The sequence below is a fragment of the Artibeus jamaicensis genome, unplaced genomic scaffold (genome assembly GCF_021234435.1).
Source record: "Artibeus jamaicensis isolate MK-2021 breed Jamaican fruit bat unplaced genomic scaffold, CSHL_Jam_final contig_685, whole genome shotgun sequence".
Taxonomy (NCBI): domain Eukaryota; kingdom Metazoa; phylum Chordata; class Mammalia; order Chiroptera; family Phyllostomidae; genus Artibeus; species Artibeus jamaicensis.
The window spans coordinates 23713549-23735317 of NW_026521924.1; the positions used below are offsets into that span (position 1 = coordinate 23713549).

The window sequence follows — 21769 nt, forward strand, 5'->3', positions numbered from 1 at the left end:
CCACCAAACTATTTTTTCTACTATTCATATTTTGTTTGGCAATTGCACGTTTATAACTTTAGCCTTATTTGTTATCAGAATGATTTTTTTATTGACTTGCTAGAACTTTTTTATATGCAAGTTTATTTCTTTTTTTCTCAATTTTGTCAATTTTGTCCCCACGTCCAGTTTACCCATTTGCCCTTTGAGTGTTGTTAATATAGTAGCGAAGAGTTTTCTTCTCTTTCTTGTTCCCTTTTTATGTAGTGAAATTTGTGAACTCCGATTCTATGGTATATTTGTTTGCTTTCAATTAACTGAAAGTCCCTTCTCACACAAGAACAAGAAACAAAATTTTCTTTATTTTCTGCTGGTTCTTACTTATTCCAGCTTTTACGTTCAGTTCTTAATAGGTCCAGAATTTCTTTAGCATATCATGATATATAGGCAATGGATTCTATTTTCTCCCAATTATAAATATACAATTTGTTAAGCGAGTCTCCACTCACATAAATTTTAAAAGCCAGTCTCACTACATACTGGAGTATCCTCTGGAATTAATTATTATAGCTATGATAAATGCTGATATTTCACAAGAAATCCCCACCGCTGCCACCCCTACTTTCCCCGTGTTCTTTATTACTTTCTCCTGCATGTTCTTTCACGTCCATTTTGAAATCACTTTTTCAAGTTCAAAAGAAAAAACCCCATTAGAATTTCAGTTGCAATTGTATTAAACCCATAAATGAATTTGGGGAGAGTGAACCTCTTCCCAATATTAAATTTGCTAACCTAACAACACAATATATCTCTCCATTTATTTGGGACTTGTTCTAACATCCTCAGTCAAGTTTTGTAGGCATGCTTATTTTCGCACGGATTCTGCACATTTCTTGGTTTATGCCCAAGTATTTATGTTTTAATTGCATTTGAGAATAGGATGCATTTTATTATATTTTTAAGGGTTATTACTGGCATATGGCTATTGATTTGTTTACTTGCTTTCAGTCAGGCCGTAATACTGAAACCTCTTAGTAGCTCTAATAACCTTCTTTTTTTTTTTTGGTTTAGTTTATTCTCTCAAGACTTTGAAGCCTTAAGAACATTTTCTGCTAGAAATAAGAAAGTGCCTTTCTATTCTTTGCTTACTAAGAATTCTGATCAGTAATGAAGGCTGAGTTTTTTCAAATTACTTTCCAGCCTCTCTCAAGAGAAGCAGATGGTTTTTATCTTGTGACCTACTGAGAAGCGGCATTATACCAATGGTTTTTCTAATATTCGACATTTTTCATTGGTGCATTTCTGGAATGAACCCAACTTGGTCATGGTGCCTTACGCTTTCATAATGATGCTGGATTCTGGGGTCACGTTAGAAAAAGCTTGAGTTCCCTAACTGTATAATTAAAGGTTTAATTCCCAGCTGAGCCCCTTGGACAAACACATGGTGCTGGGTAAATCATTTCCCTTCCACATAGTCAGTAGAAAAAATTATACTCACCCCACTAGGTTGCTGCAGGAATTACAAGTAAAATTCTCAAAACAACCTCAACACTATGGGCCCTGCCTATCATAGACACTCAAAACGAGTAGCTGCTGGCTCCATTATTCTAATCATACATTGTCCTTGTGTTGTTGCTCACGATTTCCAAAGCTGTAGCCATGATTGACCTCTAATTTTAATATATTTTGGAGCTATTTCTTTTAAAGTCAAGTAGCTTGATAAACAAACACAGTTAGCTTTTATTGTCATTAATACCTCTTCTGTGGCTCACCTTTTCCTCACATCTCAACCTCCAAAGTTGGGAGGGCTTGGGGGAGTATTCACCAGGGCATGTTTGTTGAACTACCTCACCTACCAGGTGGTCCTAGTTCTCTAGGGAGCAAGGGATTGCAGAAAAATCTAAGAGCAACACAATGTTTAACTTTTCTTGTTGCTTTGGGATTTCACCCAAGGCAACAAAATCTAGAAGAGTAAGCAGTAAGTACCACCGCATCCTACAGAAGACAGCTAAGGCACTTCTAGATGTCCCTTCTAGAGAGTGCTAAGAGGTGCCAACTAGACCCTTACTGAATAGTAGGGGTCACTGCAACACCAACCTCGGCCCTTCCAATAAGGAGACTGTGCGGGCTAAGACCCTGAGGTTGTGCATTGTAGGTGTAAGGGGAAAGGGCTGTATCTTTTCTCCTTCCCTTCCATAAGCCGGGTGACGGGTGCTATAAGTACTGCTTGCAGACACTGTGTGGTGTGTGTGCAGTGGGAGGGTTGGGGGAGGGGTCTGCTAGAAGAGGAGATGACATCTCACCCCTCGAAGACACCTGCTCACCTGCAGACACTTCTTGGCTCGCACAGCAGCTCCAGAACGGAGTGTGGTAAGGATTTTCCCCCTTTTCATTCCTCATCTCTCCTCCTGGGCCCCAACCTCACCCACCGCCCCTCATGGCAGGGAAGGAAGGGCAGAAGCTTTGCAAAAAGCCAGAGGGAGGGGAAGTGTGAGAACAGCCGTCATCCCTAATCCATATCTTTTTCAGTAAGTGGTGGTCATAGTGCCTTCAGTCTGGGCTCACCTGCAGTGCTCTGGAAACAATGTCCCTTGACACAGTGTGGCCTGCAAGGAAGTCCTATCCCCCTTCCCCTGTTTTCCACCAGGTTACAGATTTCTCCATTGGTCTTGAGATTTTGCTTTGATCTGGGTGGGATGGTGATTCAACTTCCATTGGTTAATCTTGTTGTGTTTCCCTAAGACTTGTGGGCCATCTTGCCAGGTTATGGCAGGGCAGTTAGATGTCTGTGTTCGTACCACCGTCCTGCTCAGAAGGGAGTTCCATTTACTTCTAATTCAGAGCCCTAAGAGTTAACCCCAGTTACGCTGTCCCCCTGTACAGAGAGTGAAGCTGAGGCTTATGGGAAGGAGAAAAAGGCCTCTCAAGGTGGCTTACATGGTTTTTTCCTCCTCTCTAAACCCTCAATTCTTTGTCCCCTCTTTCTGTCTCCATTCTGCCCTCCAACTGCAAGCCAGGCTGGCCACACAGTGCCTACCTGAGGATGCTCATTGCAGAGGGGCAGGACTCCTTTCTTCACCCTGTTTACAAAGGCCTTTTACAAGGCCTCACTCGCCTTGACCTCCCATAAGACAGAAGGGCCTGCAAAACAGGCTTCTCTCTAAGTTGGGACCAGAGGCAAAATCACACGAAGGCCAGTTCCCATTCCTTCCATCATCCGGTGCATTGCAGCCCCTCCAAGTCCCGCAGCTCCACAGCAAAGACACCACACCCCCCTGCGCAGCCACCACTCATTTCCCATCCTCCCTGCAGCACTCAGCCAGCGAATGCACTGCTGTCTGAGAAAGGGGAGTGGCAACTAGAGGAATCCTTTCCCACAGGGTCCACCATGCCACAGTGGGGTAGATGAAGTTAGGTGCTGGCATGCTCTCTCCAGGTCTGAGCTTTATTTCTGAACAAAGTCTGCTGAGGGCCTTTGATGCACTGGGTTCTCTGATAGGCATGTGACTTATCCCACTGGGGCTTCACAACAAGATGGTGTATCATCATCTCCCAGAAACTAAAAGAAGAAACTGAGGCATAGATAGGCACACTTTCTCCAGCTAGCAAGTTGCAGCTTGAAATAAAAACTGGATTCTCCTTTTGGCTCTAAAGCCCCGATTCTTCTCACTAAATTCTCATGAACTACTATCATGTCATTGAACCTCCCTTTTGTAATCCCCCTGGAGACAAGAGAGCGGCAGACACATCGGTTCAAGCAGAAGTCCATAAATGTGTAAATAACATACAATGTGCGACCACCCCGCAGGTGAGGGGAACAGGAAGAGGGCCCTCCGAATCAGCAGCTTCTGTCCTGTTTCTGGCTGTGCATGCGGAGGGCCTGAGCTCCGTGAGATCATGACAAAGTGGCGGCCTGGCACGTGACTGGTCATTCCCAGGAGGAAGTGACCACGGGGTGGGAGGGTGTACTGTATGGTCCCTGACTCGCTGGGCTGTTCCCTGGTGATCCTATATCATGATGTAAAGATGGCTGCTCTGATTCTGGCTCACCCAGGGCTCCAAGGAAGGGGTATCAAACTTATTTTTACCAGGGGCCACATCAACCTCGAGGTTGCCTTCAAAGGGACGAATATAATTTCAACTCTTCAACTGTTAAGGAGCAGTTACATATACACAGTCCTAAAATTATGTCAGCCCTTCGAAGGCAACCATAAGGCTGATGTGGTCCGAGGTGAAAATGAGCTTGACACCCCTGCTCTAGGGGAACAAAGGGGGAAGCTTTCTGGAGATTAAAAAAGACAACTTTAGATGGCTGATGGCCTGTTTTAAAGATAAGAAGGAATATGTTCCCTGAGAGTAAAACCAGGTCCACGAGTGAGTTTGCATGGAGACAGATTCAGGTTACAGTGAGGGCGAGTTTCTCTGTCTGATGCTGGTGATAGCTTAAGACATCAGCAAGAAAGTGCCCAGGACATTCAAAGTGACGTCTGCAGAAGAGATGCAGGGACCATCAGTGCTGTGTCTGCACTTCTTATTTCGCCTGCCTTCCCTACTTATTGACCTTGGTGCCCTCGGTTCTCCTTGGGGACTCCAGATGGTTGATGCTAGCGGCCTGTCTACTGCCCCAACTCTTTTAAACCCAATGGGCAATCTCTGCTCCTACAAAGAACCCCCATCTAGAGTTGCACGATAATCAGGCCAACACTGGGGAGAGTAATAGTAACCCCTGGGGTCCCCAGCAGTGAAATAGTCTGCCATGGGGAGTGTGAACTTCCCACCGGGGGCAGCACTCAAGGTGATATTCCATGCGGGGGTGGGGGGCAGGCATCAGACAGCCCCCCCTAGGCCCAACTCCTACCCCTGGATGTCTGCTGTTGGGAATGTGCCAGAGGACACCACCCACCGTTCTAGAAAAGAACACCTCTGAGAGTCCATCCTGCACTATGGTCACGATGCTCTGAAATGGGATTTCCTGTCGGATGATGAAGGACAACAAAAGAATACAGCCCACCTTTCCAGATGCCAGTCAGCCCAGAGGAACGGTCAGGACAGACTTCCTGCTTTGATATGATGATTCATGATCACAACATGCGTAACAACAGCAGCAACAAATAATAATGATTTGTTTCATTATAAGCATCTAAAGAGCATTTTGAGCTTTCCAAAGCACTTTGATGTACATCATCACATTGGCTCCCTGGGCCTGTATCTCAGGAACGATGGTGAATGATTAAACAGAGCAAAAGGAACAAAATGATGAATGGAAAACGTAAATGAATGGGGCATCTCAAGAGAACAGCATAAAGAAAGAGAATTAAATTGCTTTCATCAGTACTAAGAAGCCCCTTTGATTCTAAACTCCAGGTGCAATCAGGTAATTCTCCCCACAGAGGGGCAGGTAATCTGCAGTCTCACCTGTGCTCCAGGTGGACCCACACACCTCCTGCTGTGCAGCCCCGCCTCCCGTGGAACTGGTGCAGATCTAAAGGAACTCCCTGGGCCCCTAGGCCATCTTTCGTGTTTTCCACCTCGGACAATGGCTCCACCTTTGGTCTCTCAGTCATCCCAACCAGAAGCCTGGGAGCCTCATCCTTGGCTCTTCTCTCCCATCCCCACATTACCAGAGTCCTACCCGACAGTGTGTCCAGGCTCAGACTTGGCTACAAGTCTTACTCTGAACTCTCCACTCGTGGTCTGGGATGCTGCCAGTCTTATTGATGGTCTCTCACTTAAGGGCTGGGCCTTGCCAGTGCCCTGATGGTGACCTGTCACACCTGCCCTTGCTGACCTGGCCCTCTGGTGTGTTCCTGGCCTATACTTGAACTTGTAGCTTTTTGCTGAGGGCCTCTGCCTGCTTTTAGCATGTCCCTACTAGGCCAGCCTCTGCCACCAGTGCCTAGCACAGGGTCTGGCACATAGAAGTGATTGATTCAGTAGGTGTTTGGGGAAAAGGACTATTGTTGCGGCGCATGGCAGCCATTCATGCTCACCTGGTCTCCATAGTTACCAGCCTCCCTATCACCCAATCCCACACTCAGGTGGACACTTGCAGAGGAAACTCCATCAGTCCATGCACTGGGGGAGTTCCTTAAGCCAAGAGGCTTAGCTCTGAGGATATAATTGCTTTGTAACCCTGGCTTGATGATTCTGAGCCTCAGTTTTCCCCCCATCTACCTCTCAGAGTTGCCTCAAGGACCAAGCAATCACTGGGCATTCCCAGGGTGGTGTGTTGGTGGGTCAGTGGCTCTTGAATGTGGGTGTGCATCGTTACGCCTCAGGTGGGGGGCTCCTTAGAGCACATACCTATGGGCTCCAACCCAAGAACTTCAGAATCATCAGGCCCAGGGTGGGGCCTGAGAATCTGCATATCTAACGAGTTCCCAGGGGGTGCCAGTGTATCAGTCTGGGGGCCACTCTCTGAAAACCACTGCTCTGGATCATTCCATGACCATTGCCCCTTCCACATCAGCCTTGTTCTCCTCCATGAAGTTTGCTATTTCAATACCAGACTCGATGTTTATGTTTTACCCTTTATGCTGTTCTGTGGGAATCTTAGCCCAGCCTGTAAATTCCTCTGGGCAGAAATTAAACCTTGCACACTCCACGCTCTCTCATTTTCTGTTTTGTAAAATAATGAGTATATTTTCAGTGCGATTAATAGTGAACAGGAAAAGGGTGGGGGGGACTGACAACTACCAACCCCAATAAACGGCATCCACAAATGACTGTCGACCTTGGACTCTCTCAAAACTTCATCACGAGGCAAAGAACATTCTCCTATCAGTGGTCGTGTGAGCAAGAAGATTATCTTCTAGATGATACATTTTATCATCTAAAATGTGGGTTATTGGAGATTTTAGTCAAAACTCAAAACATCAACATTTTCTTAAATCTAAAACCACAAACAGCATTTCAACTCATAATTTTTATAGTGCTAGTCAGACCATTGTGTTTTCCACATGTAAAATCCATTACACGGTCACGGCAACAATTTTCAATAGATCGTAAATTTTTATGGAGATGATCATCTTGTGATTGAATTTCAAAATACATTATAGGATCATCAGCAATACGTCCACGGGGGCTGCCACAGTCCTTCGAACAGCATTCATAAAGCTCAAAACCCCTGGAAACGCTTAGATTTACCCCACGGAAAGAGGAAAGTCTCATCGGCAGGATCGAATCAATTATTTTTATGGATGGATATTGAATTGCATAGCCGAGCTAAGGCAGTCCCTGAATTAATGACATAGCTTATGTCCTTTTAAAGTGATACGTTTCATAATCAGGTTTCCATGAGGAGTTTTACCAAAGGCCCCACTTTTTAAAAGTAATCAAGGAACCAGCATCTCTCTTCATCACGGCAGTTCAGTAACTTTCGAGGGACTGCTCCCAAGCAATGGAAATTCTGACTTAGGGTTACGCGGTGCCGCAATACAGCACTGTGACACTTCAGAAAGGTCACTGTCGACTTCTCTAGAACGCTCGTCCTGACGACATGAATGCGTTCCATCATGATCAGCATGTTAGGAAAGGCTCACTGCCCAAGCTGCGAGCCACGCCCGTCCACACCTGGCGTTGTCACGGTCTGTTGCTTTCACACAGCCCTCCCTCCTGCCCCACTGCACAGCACCTCACAGGCCGAGACCTCTCTGCCGCCCACATACGAGCAAACGTCAGGATGTGTTAAGGTAACACACCCTAGGTGTTGCCATTTTATGCATATCTGGGCATTAACATGCAGAACTGTGCCACCATTTCTACTAGGTTTCTGTCTTTTTTAACGTGTCCCTGATGGAGCACAGGTGTTGTGCCTCACGAGCCCAGGGGTTTAACTGCATAACTCTCCTTAGTGCAGTGATCCTTAGGAACACGCTTGTCACATTACAGCGGAACTGACTGTATTTTACATGGCTTTTGTTCCATGGTGGTCACTGTGCTGATGGGTCTTTCTATCCGCACCGTTTCCCCTTGGACCCCGCAGCCCACGCCACGGCTTCCCTGACCCCCCAGTGAAGCACCCCCAGCTGCACGACCTCACAGGGGCCCACACCTCCCTGCCTACTCCTCCCAGTGTGGCCCACGAGCAAGGGCATTCGAGTCAGGTGCAAGTTCTGACTGTGCCACTGGCCGACTCCATGACTTTGGACAAAACACTTAAAAATAATGAGTCTCCATTCATTCATGTGTGTATGAGATCAAAATACTCATATTGAAAGGCAACATAGAGGGGAAACATGAGATAACATAAATCATGTGATACGAAAACAAAAAAGAACATCGAGTTCTTTTTAATTTCTTGAGTTGCATTCAGAGCTGGAACATCTCAGGGATACGTTTAGAGACACGCTCTCAGCCAACAGCCCTAATCAGAAACTCCAGGGAGGCCCAGGGCCTACAGGGATAAAGCTGGATCCACGGAGCCCTCCCAGCCCCGGTCCCAGCCAGGAAACTCTGAAGCAGCATGCAGGGACCTCAGAGAAAGAGCTGGAGCCCAGGATGCCCAGGGGCTTGTAGGGACAGACAATCCAGAGGACCCTTGGAGGGTCAGTCCCAACCGAGACTCTTAGGCAGGAGCCGGGAGCCCCCAAGAAACCTGGACCCAGGAGGCTCTTGTGACTAAGCAGCTCCGGAATCCACTGAGAGACACTTTCAGAGCCAGGCGCCCCTCAAAGGCAGAACTGGAACCAGGAACCCTTGCGGAAACTGTCAAAACCAAGAACTCCTGAGGCCCTCGGGGACACAGCAGAAACCAGGAACCTTAGGTACACAACGGGGACCAGAAGCAGAAACACTCAGAGACCGAGTCCCGACCAGACCTTCACGGCACGCAGTCAGAGCCAGGCAGTCTGCAGAGATGCCAGCAAAGCCAGAAGGTCCTCTCGGGCCAGGACCAGTGCCTTGACGGCTTTGCCACACAACGGGACGCACACTCACATCAAGGAGGCTGAGGAACGATGGTCACGGAAAGCCAAGAGGAGGACCGCGCACGGCGATGGCCCAGCCTCTGCAGATGAAGTCAGGAAGGGGGCGCTTACCTGCGCACTTGGTCCTGGTGGTGAGCGGAGGCCCTGGTGGCCCTGTGCCCCCCTCTCCTGGCCTCGTCAGCAGAACCCGGATCTCGTACTCCACGTCGGGGTCCAGGTGCCACAGCTTATAGTTGGGAGAGTCAACGATGTGGGTCTCAGCCCAGGTGCCGGTGGTGGTGCGGTATTCCACCTCCTTCAGGATGATGGGGCCGTCCCCGATGATGGAGTTGGCGTTGGGCTTGATCCACAGGTACGTGGCCCCCACAGCCAGCAGCTCTGGGGGTGCGATGGGCGTGGGAGGCTCTGAAAGACACAACGAGAAGCGAATGTGAGGCTCACGTGGCTCACAGAACAGAATCCAAGCACGTGAGGAAAAGGGACAGGATTCCAGAGACAGCCGCAAAGAAACAGCCCAAATCCATTTTTAAACCCATTCATGTCTTACTGTAACTTTCACAACGTTGCCCATTAGTACCCGAATCAGTATTTCTTCAGTAACAATATTTACCACCTACCAGATCTCTTTCATCTAAAGAAAGGGAAGAAAGAAGGCAACTGCAAGCCAATGCTTCCTCCAGAACCCAGCCAAGCGGTCTGGGTCGATAATTCTGCTTTCAGTCCTCCAGTGAGAACCGGCCTCTATTGGACTGCAGTTTGGTTCAAACTCCAGGGGAGCCTGAGGTTCACAAACACGTCTTTTCCAGGAACACGTAGATTGTTAGGGGAAGTTCCCCTGAAGATGGACTGGAGCCTAAGTGGCCAATGGATGCTGGCACAGGAAGAATTTCACTTCTTCCTCAATCGTAGCAGGTTCCTCCAGCAGGAACCATGTCACTGGCCACAGCGCCCCTGATGGGGGTCAAGGGTCAAGTCACGCCAAGTTGTGTTGTGTGTGTTACCTGTTGCTACCCCTCTCCCATGAAGTTCTGCATCTTCAGCTAAATCAACCAGGCTTTCAACGGGCACTTATGGTCGCCTCCCACCAGCAAAGCTGCAGAAATCCACCTGAGTTTTGTACTTTTTCCCGTGAAGTCTCACATACATTACTTTGTGAAGTTTTTGGGACAGTACTACCTCTATTTTGATGGAAAAAGCCCTGAGAACTCAGGTGGCCAGGTCACCCACTCGAGATCACGGGATCGGGCAGGACGGAAGCCACCACTGCACACCTCCCGAGACCCGCTCTCTCCCCTCCGGAGGCTACTTACCTCGTGATGCCCATTTTGTAAAAACCGAAGTGGGTATTTTCTATTTGTTGCAAAACACAGCAGTGCAACAATAAAGAAAGTGAGAAGCAAGAGGAAATAGGTTCCTTTCCCTATCACCCAACCAACGTAACAGCCTTTTTTATTTCTCTGCGTTCCATTCCAATTCCTACTCACATACACTAACTTTTTCCAGGGAGTTCCAGTGGCACATAGACACAGTGTGTCTGTCTTTCCTTTACTTATTATATTCTAAGGGCTTTGCTCAGGTACCACATAGATCTTACCATCACTGCCTTTAATAGCTACAAGATAATCCATCAGTTAATCACACAAACTATTCCCCAGCTGACGCTCCTGTGAGTTGGCCCACATTTTGCTATGGTAAAGAGTGTTGCCACGGACATCTTTGTGCAAATGACTCCTGTCCTGCTTGTCTCATATTTTCTTAGGACCCACTTCCAGGAGTGGGATTATCTGTCAAGGGGTATGAGTGAGTTAATGATTCTGCTGTGAGCAGAATTAGGAAGTGGAGGGTGGGAGAGGTATGGGGGGGGTAAACACAATGCAGATGTGTTTCAGAGCTTTGGGGGAACCTCTGCGTCATTCAGGGGGCTGAGGCAGGGATGAGTTTCAGTTTAGAACTCAGGTGAGAGTTTCTGGATGAATAAAACTCATTCAGCTCCTTCGGTGTTTTCTAATTAATTACCTGGCAACAAAGATTCTCCACAAACGGAATAATTGCTCTGAAACAGAGGTGGACAATATTTTCTCAGTGTGACTCAGAGCAAATCTTAAGGGGCAGCTACAGATTGCCTCTATTACAGCCTGCCATTTGGGCAGAGAAGGAAATTAAGCAGATTAGTCAAGCTGGATGCTCTTCTTTACAAAGCCATGGAGGTTATTTCTCAAGGCCTTGTTATCTCAAAGGTGTTTGCAAATTGATTTTTGGATAATTTGTTCCAGGTAGAGAAGTTAAGTCGGCAGGCAGATTATTTCTGGGCTCATCCTTTGTGCATTTAAAATCTATAGGGCCTTTGATCACCATTATCAACTCTCTGGAGTTCCCATCAGTCTCCAATGAGGCCCCCGGGGTGGTATCTGTAGCTCTGTGATGACCCTGCCTGATTCCTTAATCTAATTATTCACAGACTGGACCTGGACAGAATTAAGAGCAGCTGACTTCAATGCTTTGGGGCTGGAGCAAGGGGCCACATTAAACTCTCCTCCATCAACTTTCCACCATGGTTTTGCTCTCCTGTTTCAAGCATGAGCAGTAAATTGCTGACCACTGGGAAGAAAATAAAGCATTAATTTTTCCAAATGTTGTGCCTCTCTTTGTGTATTTCTGGTGGGTGGTATGAGTGCAGTTATAAACGTTCCCATCACGATATACATGTCTCCCTCTCAGATGACTTACTGGTTCACACGTCCAAGTGCAGACGAGCGATGCAGCCATGTCTCCCTCTGACTCCCCAAGAATATATCAAGGAAATATCAGTGTTGCCTGTACCTGATGCCAAGAGACATCAGGTTATTGCTTTGTCTTTATTTTTTAATAATCTATTGATTATCACTGGCATTCTTTAGAAGCCACAAGTACCAGTGGCTCAAAGGGACAGAAGCTGGGGTAAGACGCACTATTTTTTTGGGGGGGATAGGCACCACCTTTTTACTAAATGTACAGGGAGATCGTGTTGATCTGGGTCAGCTCTCCGCTCTGTCTGCAGTGAACTGTCCAACCAGACAGTGCAAGGAACCTCTGCAGCCATCGAATGCCACCACCAGAGTCGGCAGAAGGGAAACTGAGGCCCGGGGAGGGCTCACAACCAGGAGAAGGCGGGGTAGGGGTGGGCATTAGAACTCAGGGCTCAGACAGCACTTTTGCCCACACTTTCTACTCTTGGACTTGAGATATTTCAAGAACGAACTAGAAGGATCACTAGAGGACTCGACACCAGTAGTTTTCAACTTTAGGGGATGCATGGGTCCTTATGAAAATCTGGTAAGAAATTCCAGGCTCTCTTCCCAGAAAAATGCACACAAGCACAGTTCCTGGAGCTCTGTGCGGTCAGCGTTCAGGAATCACAAACCCTTCTGAAGCCCTGAAGAGTCCGTGTGGAAAATAAAGGGAGACAGACCGCATGCCCGTAGTAGCTTACTGTTCTCTGGAAGCCACCCTTCATTGCAGGGGCTCGAGGTTGGGAGTACAACCATGCAAGTGGATGGAACTTGATGAAGAGGTCACAGATCCAGTACTTCCAGGCTCCCAAACATTTGGGTGAAAATGAACATGCAAGGATTTCCTCAGGACAACCCCAAGTCAATGTCTAGCTTCCCATGGCCCTGACCCACCAAACACATTCATAGATTTAATACTGGGGCTGAAATACGTAAAGGGTGAAGACAAGACCCTGCCCATGAAGTGCTATAGCCTAAGTAGAAATCCCCCACGGAGGAGGTCTTAGAAGCATGGGCTGACAGTACAAAGCTCCACAGATGGGGCGGACTAAACAACAGACAGTTCTCACAGTGCTGGAGGCTGGGAAGTCCAAGATCAAGGTGCTGGCTCCTCGTTGTGTCCTCCTACAGAGGAAAGAAAGAGTTCTCCAGGCTCTTCTTCCTCTTATAAGGGCATTCATCCCAACGTGGCAGTTCCACCCCCATGACTGCATCTATACCTGATCTCCTTCCAAAGGTACACCACCTAATACAATCACATGGATGAGGGTGGGCAGGTTGGTTAGAACTTCAACAGAAATCTGAAGGGGGTGGGACACCAACGTTCAAGCCTTAGCAGCAGTCACGTTTTCAAATCCACTTCTCTCTTCATAAAGGACTTTGTCTAATGGCTGGGGTCTTCAGAGGCACAGTCTGGCAGAGAGAAACTCCCTGTGAAAAAAAGCCTATCTAGTACATACCCTGTGCTTCTCATGTGCCAGGGTGTGGAGTGGAGAATGTAGTGGTGAAAAGAAATACAGGCTGTGCGTGCCTGTGCGTGCCTGTGGAATCAGAGGGTAAGGCGGCCAATCAGAGCAGCAATGACAATCAAGTGCAATGAGGGTCATGATGGGGGCGACAGAGACAGAGAGGAGGCCTGCAAAGGGACCCAACCTGGCCTAGAGGTTAGGAAGGCTCTTCTCGAGAGAGCTTGAGTATGATCTGCAGGTCCTCACATAAGTCTGCGGGCAAAGAGATTGTCCTGAGAATCCTGTAGCTCTGATTTGCTCGGGAAAGTATCCCCAAGGCCAGGAGAGAAGACAAATAAAACTACGTGTCTGGACATGTGTTCATTCACTCATTATACAAACACGGAACACCTGCTGTATGGCACATTCTGTCCTAGGCACTCAGGATACAGCAGTGAACAGAATGGACACAGTGCTGGTTGCCAGGAGCCCAAATTCTAGCTTTTGCTCAACGACTGAGAGACAGAGGTGTAAGGAGAAGCTGATGCAGAAGCTGTTGAAGATAAGGAAATCCGAGAACAAGCCGGGCCTGGGGGATACTTATGAATCAACCAACTGATGCAAAGCCACACGACAGAATATTACACAGCAAGGAAAAGGAACAAACTACTGATAGGTGATATGAATGGAGATCAAAAGAAAATTATGGTGGTAAAAAGAAGAATGTTTGATGATTCCATTCATGTGAAAGATTCAAGAAAAAGCAAAGTTGATCTATGGCAATAAGAGTCAGAATTACAGTTACTTAAGGGAGCAGGTACTGATCAAGTTAAGGCATCAGAGAACTCTCTGGGGGACTGGAACACACTATAGATTGATTTGAGTGATAAAATACTAATAATAATCAGAAAAGTGTTACCTCTGGTGGGGTGATTGTCTGGAAGGGGGCGCGAGAAAAGTTTCTGGGGCATTAAAGTTTCTGTAGCTTGACTAGAGTTGTGTAAGACTCATCAAGCCGTGGGCTTAAAATACCGGTATTTTGCTGTGTGTAAATGATACCTAAAAAAAATGAAAGAAAAGAAACACAGAAAAATATGGCTAATCTGTGGCCCAGCAGGTAGGAAAGATGCCACTGCCCCTCACTGGGAACTGAACCACAGAATATTTGGGGGAAGGAGTCTTTCACTCTCTATCATATCTTTGAACTGTGCAAAGCCCGGAATAATTGTTGGGCATTTGATGGCACTCTCTGCTCACAAAATTTGGAACCAAATCCAGAGGGAGGAAGTCCAGTCTCTGGGGTGCTGAGATCCACAATGGGAGATGGCACTGGCCCCCTCTGGCCTGCCATCAAAGCCCTTCAAGGACAAGACTCCGTGAGCCATCGACGAGGCCCGGGGAACAGCACCGCCGACCTGCCAAGGAGCTCCTTCAACATGCAGGTGGGGAGGTGACCCCTTAATGCGATCTGCCTTGTCCTGGGGCAGCAATCTCCAGACCAATTCTGTCTCTCTTTTCCCTGCTGTGAATTCTTGTGACAGTTTGACTCCCTGAAAATTCCTACAGAGAGCAAAAGTGCTTCAAATAGCCAGAGAACCAGCCTGGCGCCCATTGCATTGTCTGCTCCAGACAGAATCAAACGTTCTGAGAAAAACTGAATGTGAGAAAGGAGCCTTGACATGTTCAAGGTGGATGTAACCTGGCCTCCCACACTGTCCCCCAGCCTCCACACCCTACCTGATCACCATTCTAACCGTACTGCTATTTACTGACCCACCGGGGTCTGCAGGAAGGCCCCGCCCCCACCCACCAATGTACACACCCACCCACACATATTTTATGATTCCCTGGCCAGGCTTCTGCACATGCCATTCCTCCCAACTGCAATGTCTGTCCCTTCACTTTTTTTTTTAATTAATTTTTTCGAGAGAGGGGAAGGGAAGGAGAAAGAGTGGGAGAGAAATATCAATGTATGGTTGCCTCTCATGCGCTCCCTGCTGGGAACTGGCCTGCAACCCAGGCATGTGCCCTGACTGGGAATCGAACCGCAATACTCTGGTTCGCAGGCCCGCACTCAATCCACTGAGCTACACCAGCCAGGGCTGTCCCTTCACTTTTAATCGAACTCTGCCCCTCCCCCCCACACCGATTCTGCTCCCTGACTACTCAGTTGTACGAGGACTCAGCACAGAGTAGAAGTTCAAAAGCATCGGGCTGATTAGACATCTTACTGATTGGCATGCAGCCCTGCTTCATAAAATTATGAACCGAGGATCAAAAGGCAGAAAGGAAACTGACTGGGGGCTGGGGGCTGAGTTCACCGCAAGCCCTGGCTTCACCTCGAGCCGGCTGGGTGGCCCTGGACCAAGCACCCCACCTTTGTGGTTCTCGGGTTTTTCATCTTTAGAATGAAAGATTGCTTTATAACTCGAATTTTAAAGGCATCTAAATGTTCCGCCAGAGACCATGGGGATTCTATGTGGACATGCTCACTGACTCTACCCTGATGGGCGTTATCCCATAGACCCCACTTCCCCTTTCATCTGTGGCCTGGGCCCACAAGGTCCCTGAGTGGACAATATAATAAGTAGGTACACTTGTCCCTCGGTATCCGTGGGGGACTGATTCCAGGGCCCACATGGACACCAAGGTCTGTGGACGTTGACGTCCTTCATGTAAAATGCTGTAGTATTTGCATATAACCTCTGCACACCCTCCCGTAAGCTTTAAATAATCCCTAGATTTATAATATCTAATATGATATGAATGCTTTGCTATACTCTATTGTTTAGACAATAACAAGAAGAAAAGCCTGTTCATATCCAGTACACCTATAACCACTGTGGGCCTAACTACATAATCCATGTCAGCAACAATGTAACTTCTGTTTTTGGTTGGTTGCATCCACCCACAAGAAACCTGTGAACACAGAGGGCTCGCTGTAAAAGCATCCAATCGACCAGCAGGTGCAAACCAGAATTAGTCTCTGTGACCTAGTCTAACATACAGTTAATGTTCAATAAATACTTGATGTTTTCTTGAAACGGGTAGAGAAAATATTTGAAAAGTTTTCCCCAAATAAGATGTTGGGGATGGCAATAAAGAAATGAACAACAGCAAGAAGGAGAATGTTATGGAGAATAGTAAGTGGACATCCACGCTAAGAATCCGAAGTGTTCAGGGAGGAGACCGCCAACAGCTGGAACAGAACAGGAATCAAAGGCACAGCTGAAAAATGTCCTTGAAACAAATGAAGTTCTGTGTACAGAGAACACAGCGAGTTCCAGACAGAAATCAATGACGAGACTCCAACTTCAGCACGTCCTGGCAATATTTTGAAATACAAGCCTGGAGGGAAAGTCCCAGGAGAATCCAGACCAAAACAGCTCTCCATCAAAACAAAAGACTGAGAAATCAGTTCCCAGGCTTCTCCCCCAACCTGAAACCTGGAAGTCGGGGGCGGTGACGAGGGTGACTGCGTGGCACAGAGGACGACAGTGGCAGCTGATAAACACTTCAGTGCACCTGTCACTGTCCCTTACGCCTTAAATACCAACTCACTTCATCTCTGCAGCAACTCCAGGGCTCGATGCCATTATGATTCCCATGTTTTTTTAAAATAACATAGAGATGTGGATTAAGTAACTTGTCCAGTGTCAAATAAGTAGGAATTCAAAGAGCCAGGGGTGGGACAAAGGCAGCTTCCCAGGGGTCTGAACTCCCACGCGGAGGGTGCAGCCCACACACCAGGTTTTAAGAGGATGTTCCAGGTCCCCTGAATTTTATAGCCATGAAGTTGTGGTGCACTTACAATGCCGATGAAACACTTTTAGATTCTGAAAAAATGCAGGGAACTTTCTGTCTCCTTGTCCTTCCTTCCTTTACAGAAAAATCACGTGAAGATCTACCCCAGTCCACCCTGGCATGACTCCAAATGGCGACCTCTGCCTGGGATGGAAGAACCGAGATGTTAAATGGATCAGGCCGAAGGTTACGACAGCTCGGCCCTTTGCTCTCAGGTGAGGGTCTAGACCAGAAGCATCACCTCCTGCCAGATGGAGCTGTAAAAACAGAACTTCACGCCCCTCTTCCCGATGGGATTCAGAATATGCGTAATGACAAGCAATTTCACTATGAGTGCTTAACCCTTGCTTTGGCCATCATTTTTAAAATAGACACAGTCGTTCTGTGCAACAGTCTCTCCCTCAGACGAGACTCTCCATTGGTACAGAAGTTCAACGTTAACTAAACTGAAATAAACGACAGAGATCCCACCTACTTCTGTTTATGAAAACACCTAGCCATAAATACACCAACACACCGATGCTTTCCTTAGAGTTGTGAGTACACGGGTGCCGTTTTCACTTTTCCCTTCCTTCTCTTCTTTGTTTTTCTACAGATGTTCTCTAAAAACCCCACATTGCTTGTTTATTAGAAAGGAAGCATTTCAAATAAGGAAGGTTTGCCTCTATTTTGAACCTTTGCAACTGGGTGGGACTCTGTCGGAGTTCTGTGGCCTCAGTCACTAAGAGTGTTGAACAGCTGATTTCCCCTCTCATCTGCCCAGGTCCCCACCACCACGTAGCAGGAACCATAAGCCACAACTGTGTCCAGTGCCCAGTGGTACCTGTGGCTCCCTAACAAGGACAGAGAGGTCCTGGCTGCTCCAAGGCCTCCACCATGAGGGGCCACTTGACTTCCCAGTACACCTCTCTTCATGGCCACTAATATTTTTATAGCAATTTTATACCTGCGTCCTCATTTTCCTCCCTCCAGTGACCCCAACAAAGCAGACGGTATTACTCCCATTTCGTAGATGAGGACACCGAGGCTTCAGGTAACCTACCTAATCTCACCTCGCCGGTCCGCAGACAGGTCCCAACCCAGGTTATCCTCAAAGTCCACACTCTTCCCTCAGCACGGCACTGCCCCCTGGCATGATGCGGGCATTGAAACAAAAACTACTTGCATTTCAGCTCCATGGTCTGTGGCGACGGCAGAAGCAAAGTGCAAGGCATCACCGGGGGATCAGCAGAGTGCCAGCCGGTGACCTAAGGGCCCCACGGGGCATGAGCTGATTTAATCCTGGCCAACTCTTTCAGGCAAAAGCTATTATCAGTCTCACTTCCTATGTTAATTTAAAAATCCAGAAGCTTAAAGAAGCTGATGGCTCACAATTAGAAGGCTACTAAAAGGCAGAACAAGGATTGGATTTGAGAAGATTCTGGAGCAGGGTTGGTAATCACCAGCTCACACTGTCTTGTGCTAACAGTATCCCCGCAGTGGAGGAAGCTGAGTGATTCATCCAAGGTCGCAGAGGAGTGGTCTTGGTCAGCAGGAGAAGCCAGATCAGATAGCTGGTAGTTTGTTAACCTGGCAGCAGTGACAGTACCCGGCACAGAACCACACATGTGACAGACAGAGGGAGTCACTGAGCTCTGCCCAGTGCAGAGATGCCCAACTTGCAGCTGCGACTCAGCCAAAGACCGCCAAGGATAAGGGGCACACTCGCTGAGGTCCGCATGATTGGTGAAGGGTTTTAACAGTGAGAGTAATTTGAAATATAGACCAGAGGTCTCCCTCCACCTGCTGTCCACCTGGGTGTCACCACACCCCCGAGGGCTGGCCTCTCTCCACCTCTGCAGGTCCCTGGCCACGAAGCTTTCTTCACACACAACCTGACACACAAGTGATGCACAAGTACTGCAGGTGTGCCCGCTGTTCTCTCCGCCAGATCCTTCTCCTCCTCCTCTGGGGACTCTCCTTTCCTTGTCCTGCGAGAGTCGGCTCTCTTCTGGGTACTTTCACTGCAAGGAGGTGTCTCTGTGCTCTGTGAGCATCTTAGCCCAGGGTCCCAAGACACAGAGCATGAGACGAGGATTCTGTGCGAGTGATGACTGAAGGAGAGTTCTTAGAAGGAGGTGGGCCAGGGAAAGGTCAAAAAGCCAAACAAGGGGGTAGTTTGGGCTGTAGACTAGGGTCAGGCTGTTCCCGCTGATGTTCTGGAGCCCCGAATGAACCACCTCATGGTCCCCCATTGGGGTAAAAGGGCTGGCTGTTTGCACCCCTGTGTCATTAGTTGGATGTGGGCAGGACTTCTGTAAGTAAGCACCATGAACTGCGTGGCTTAGAGCAACCAAAAGTTACTATCTCCAGTTCTAGAGACAAGAAACCTGAAACCAAGGCATCGTCTGCGACATGCTCCCTCCAAAGGCTCCCAGGAAGAATCCCACCCCTTTGCCTCTTCCGGCTCCGGGTGTTCATGGGGAGCCCTTTGTCATTCTTGGCTTATAGTGCATCGCTCTAGGCTCTGCCTCTGTCTGCACGTGGCCTTCCCCCCTGTGTGTCTGCGTCTCTTTGTTCAAAGTTCCCCCTTCTTGGGAGGGCTTCCGTCACACTGGATCAGGGCCCCCCATTCCACTTTCACATAAACTACATCTGCAGAGACCCTGCCTGTTTCCGAATAGAGCCACAGTCTGAGGTTCCAGGAAGAAGGTGCATTTGGGGGCAAACAGTATTCAGTTCAGTACAAGAGGACGCTATGAGGAGCCTTTAGTAGCTAACACTCATGGCATCGAGGGGATGGGCGCACTGGTCTGGGAAAGGGGACCTGGACCAGGCACCTGACAGCAACCTCTGTAGTAGAGAACACCCTGGGCACACATTCATCACAGAACTTGCACCTTATATGGGTTACCTGATGGTAGGGTTGTCCCCAGGGCACCACCAAGCCATTTTTGCCTGTGGCCCCAGATCCCAGCACCAGGGGGCTTTGACAGTGAAGTCACAACACTCCGAGAGGCCTCCCCTCCCCACTGCAGTGGTCCCTGCACGCTGGAGGACACAGGCTGTGACCACTTGTGTTCTCCCCTTTTCTGGCATAAACACTGCTAGTTCTTGGGATTCTAGGCAATTTTGTTCTACAGCACGGCGTCTGTTCCTCTACTTTCCTCGCCATATTTCAATCTCTCTCATACAAGGAACAGTGGCAGTTCAAGCTCAAATGTAATTCCGGCTCAGCCACCCTTTAGCCACGTGCCGCAGACGTTGATGCCGCCAGCCCATACTCCCTTGACCTAACCCAGAGGTCACTTGTCGTTTCGGTGGTTAATATCTCCACACAGATGACTTCCTACCCCCAACACCTACACACCCCCGCCTGGTGGCTTTCCATCCCCACGAGAGTGTGATGGCCTCAGTGTAGGGCAGATTGGCAGTGCCAGGAAGCTCCCACTGCCAGCAACAATTCATCTCCAATGAGGGGTGAGAGTTGGGGGTTATATATTCGGTGTTCTTGGCCAGCAGCGAGGCAATGGGGTTGGTTTACTCAGTCTTTGGGAGGCTCTTTAGTGGGACTGGTCACCAGTTACCCCCAGGGCTGCCAGTTGCTGCCAGTTCATTATTTCACTCTTATCTCTATCAGAGTTCCCTTCAACTTCCTAGTAAAGTCCTTGCAAACCCTTGTCTCAGGGTCTGTTTCAGAGAAAGCCAAACTAAGACATCATGCAAACCAGGGAAAGCTGACTCAGTTTCCTTATCTGTAAATAGGGGCGGCGATGAAGATTAAATGAGGTATTCAGCTCAATACCCTTAGAAGACCCATGCCCATAACAAGAGCGCCATGCTAGCTCCTGTTATCTTCAGCCTTCTTCCAACCAGCAGCCGCTGGGGCAGGCAGCAGTCAGTGGGAGACTTGGCTGGGCCCAGAGAGACACAAAGATCCCATGAGAGGCATCCCCTTCCTGTGTCAGGATAACGGGGGCCACAGCAGTGTCACTGGGGACTCCTGCCAGCTCTGTCATGAGCAAGTGCATTTAAGTGCTTTGAAATACCTTTCAGCCTCAGTCTACTTAGCTCAGTCATGTTGCAACCACTGACATCATGTAAAAATGCGTCATTCCATGACAACCAAGAGCCATTGTATGATCTGCAACACTCTGTCAGCTCCTGATTCCTCTTTGTTCCCCTGCACCTTGACATTTTCAAGACCACCCTGTGCTTGGGCGACTTCACAAAATTAAGAGCAGAGTGATCTTTCAGGGAGAGCCTTTCTGTCCTCATGGGCTAGTCAGGAGTCCTAAGAAAGTGTGAGTCGAGAGTCTATCTCCCCCCAGAGAGGGGCCTCGGAGAGCCAGGATTCTAAACCTTTGGAATCAGAGGCCACTAGAAGCCTCTTGTTCCAGAACAGCCCAGGCCAGCAGCCTGGCTACAAAGAACTGAGTAGGAGGAGCCTATGACTTAGCCGATTTGGATCTCCGAGTGCAGAGACATCCAAGTCTGTGCACCCAAATGATGGGGAGAGCTGCTAGTGCTCCACGGGGCAAAGGCTAGCCATGTGCCTGGTTCTACTCCAGGATCTACAGACATGAACTGACCTCATACTATTACAGTTTCCATTTTACAGACAAGGTAACTAAAGGAGCTAACTATTTCCTTCAGGTCCTCTAGGTTCAATATGATTCTGGACTGGAACTTCTGGACTCCCTTTGCCAGCCTTGGTTCAGTCTGCCAGTGGAAGGGGGCGGGGCTCTACATGGAGACTAGAAGCTGGAAGGGGGAAGAAGATGCCCTCTTCCTGCTTCTCGGTTCTTTCAGCATCACTCCAGCAATAGAGATGGCTATCCTCCAGGCTCCAATTTCTCCTGGT

The 21769-nt window shown here is 48.3% G+C and overlaps 1 protein-coding gene across 10 annotated transcripts in view; it reads right to left on the reverse strand.

The window, feature by feature from the left end:
• PTPRT (protein tyrosine phosphatase receptor type T) overlaps nt 1-21769 on the reverse strand; it is a 925330-nt gene that overhangs the window by 483175 nt on the left and 420386 nt on the right. For all 10 annotated transcript variants that reach the window (XM_053671225.1, XM_053671224.1, XM_053671220.1 and 7 more), the window contains exon 7: nt 9018-9311. In XM_053671225.1, coding sequence (XP_053527200.1) covers nt 9018-9311 — 294 coding nt within the window. The remainder of the gene's footprint in view (nt 1-9017; nt 9312-21769) is intronic.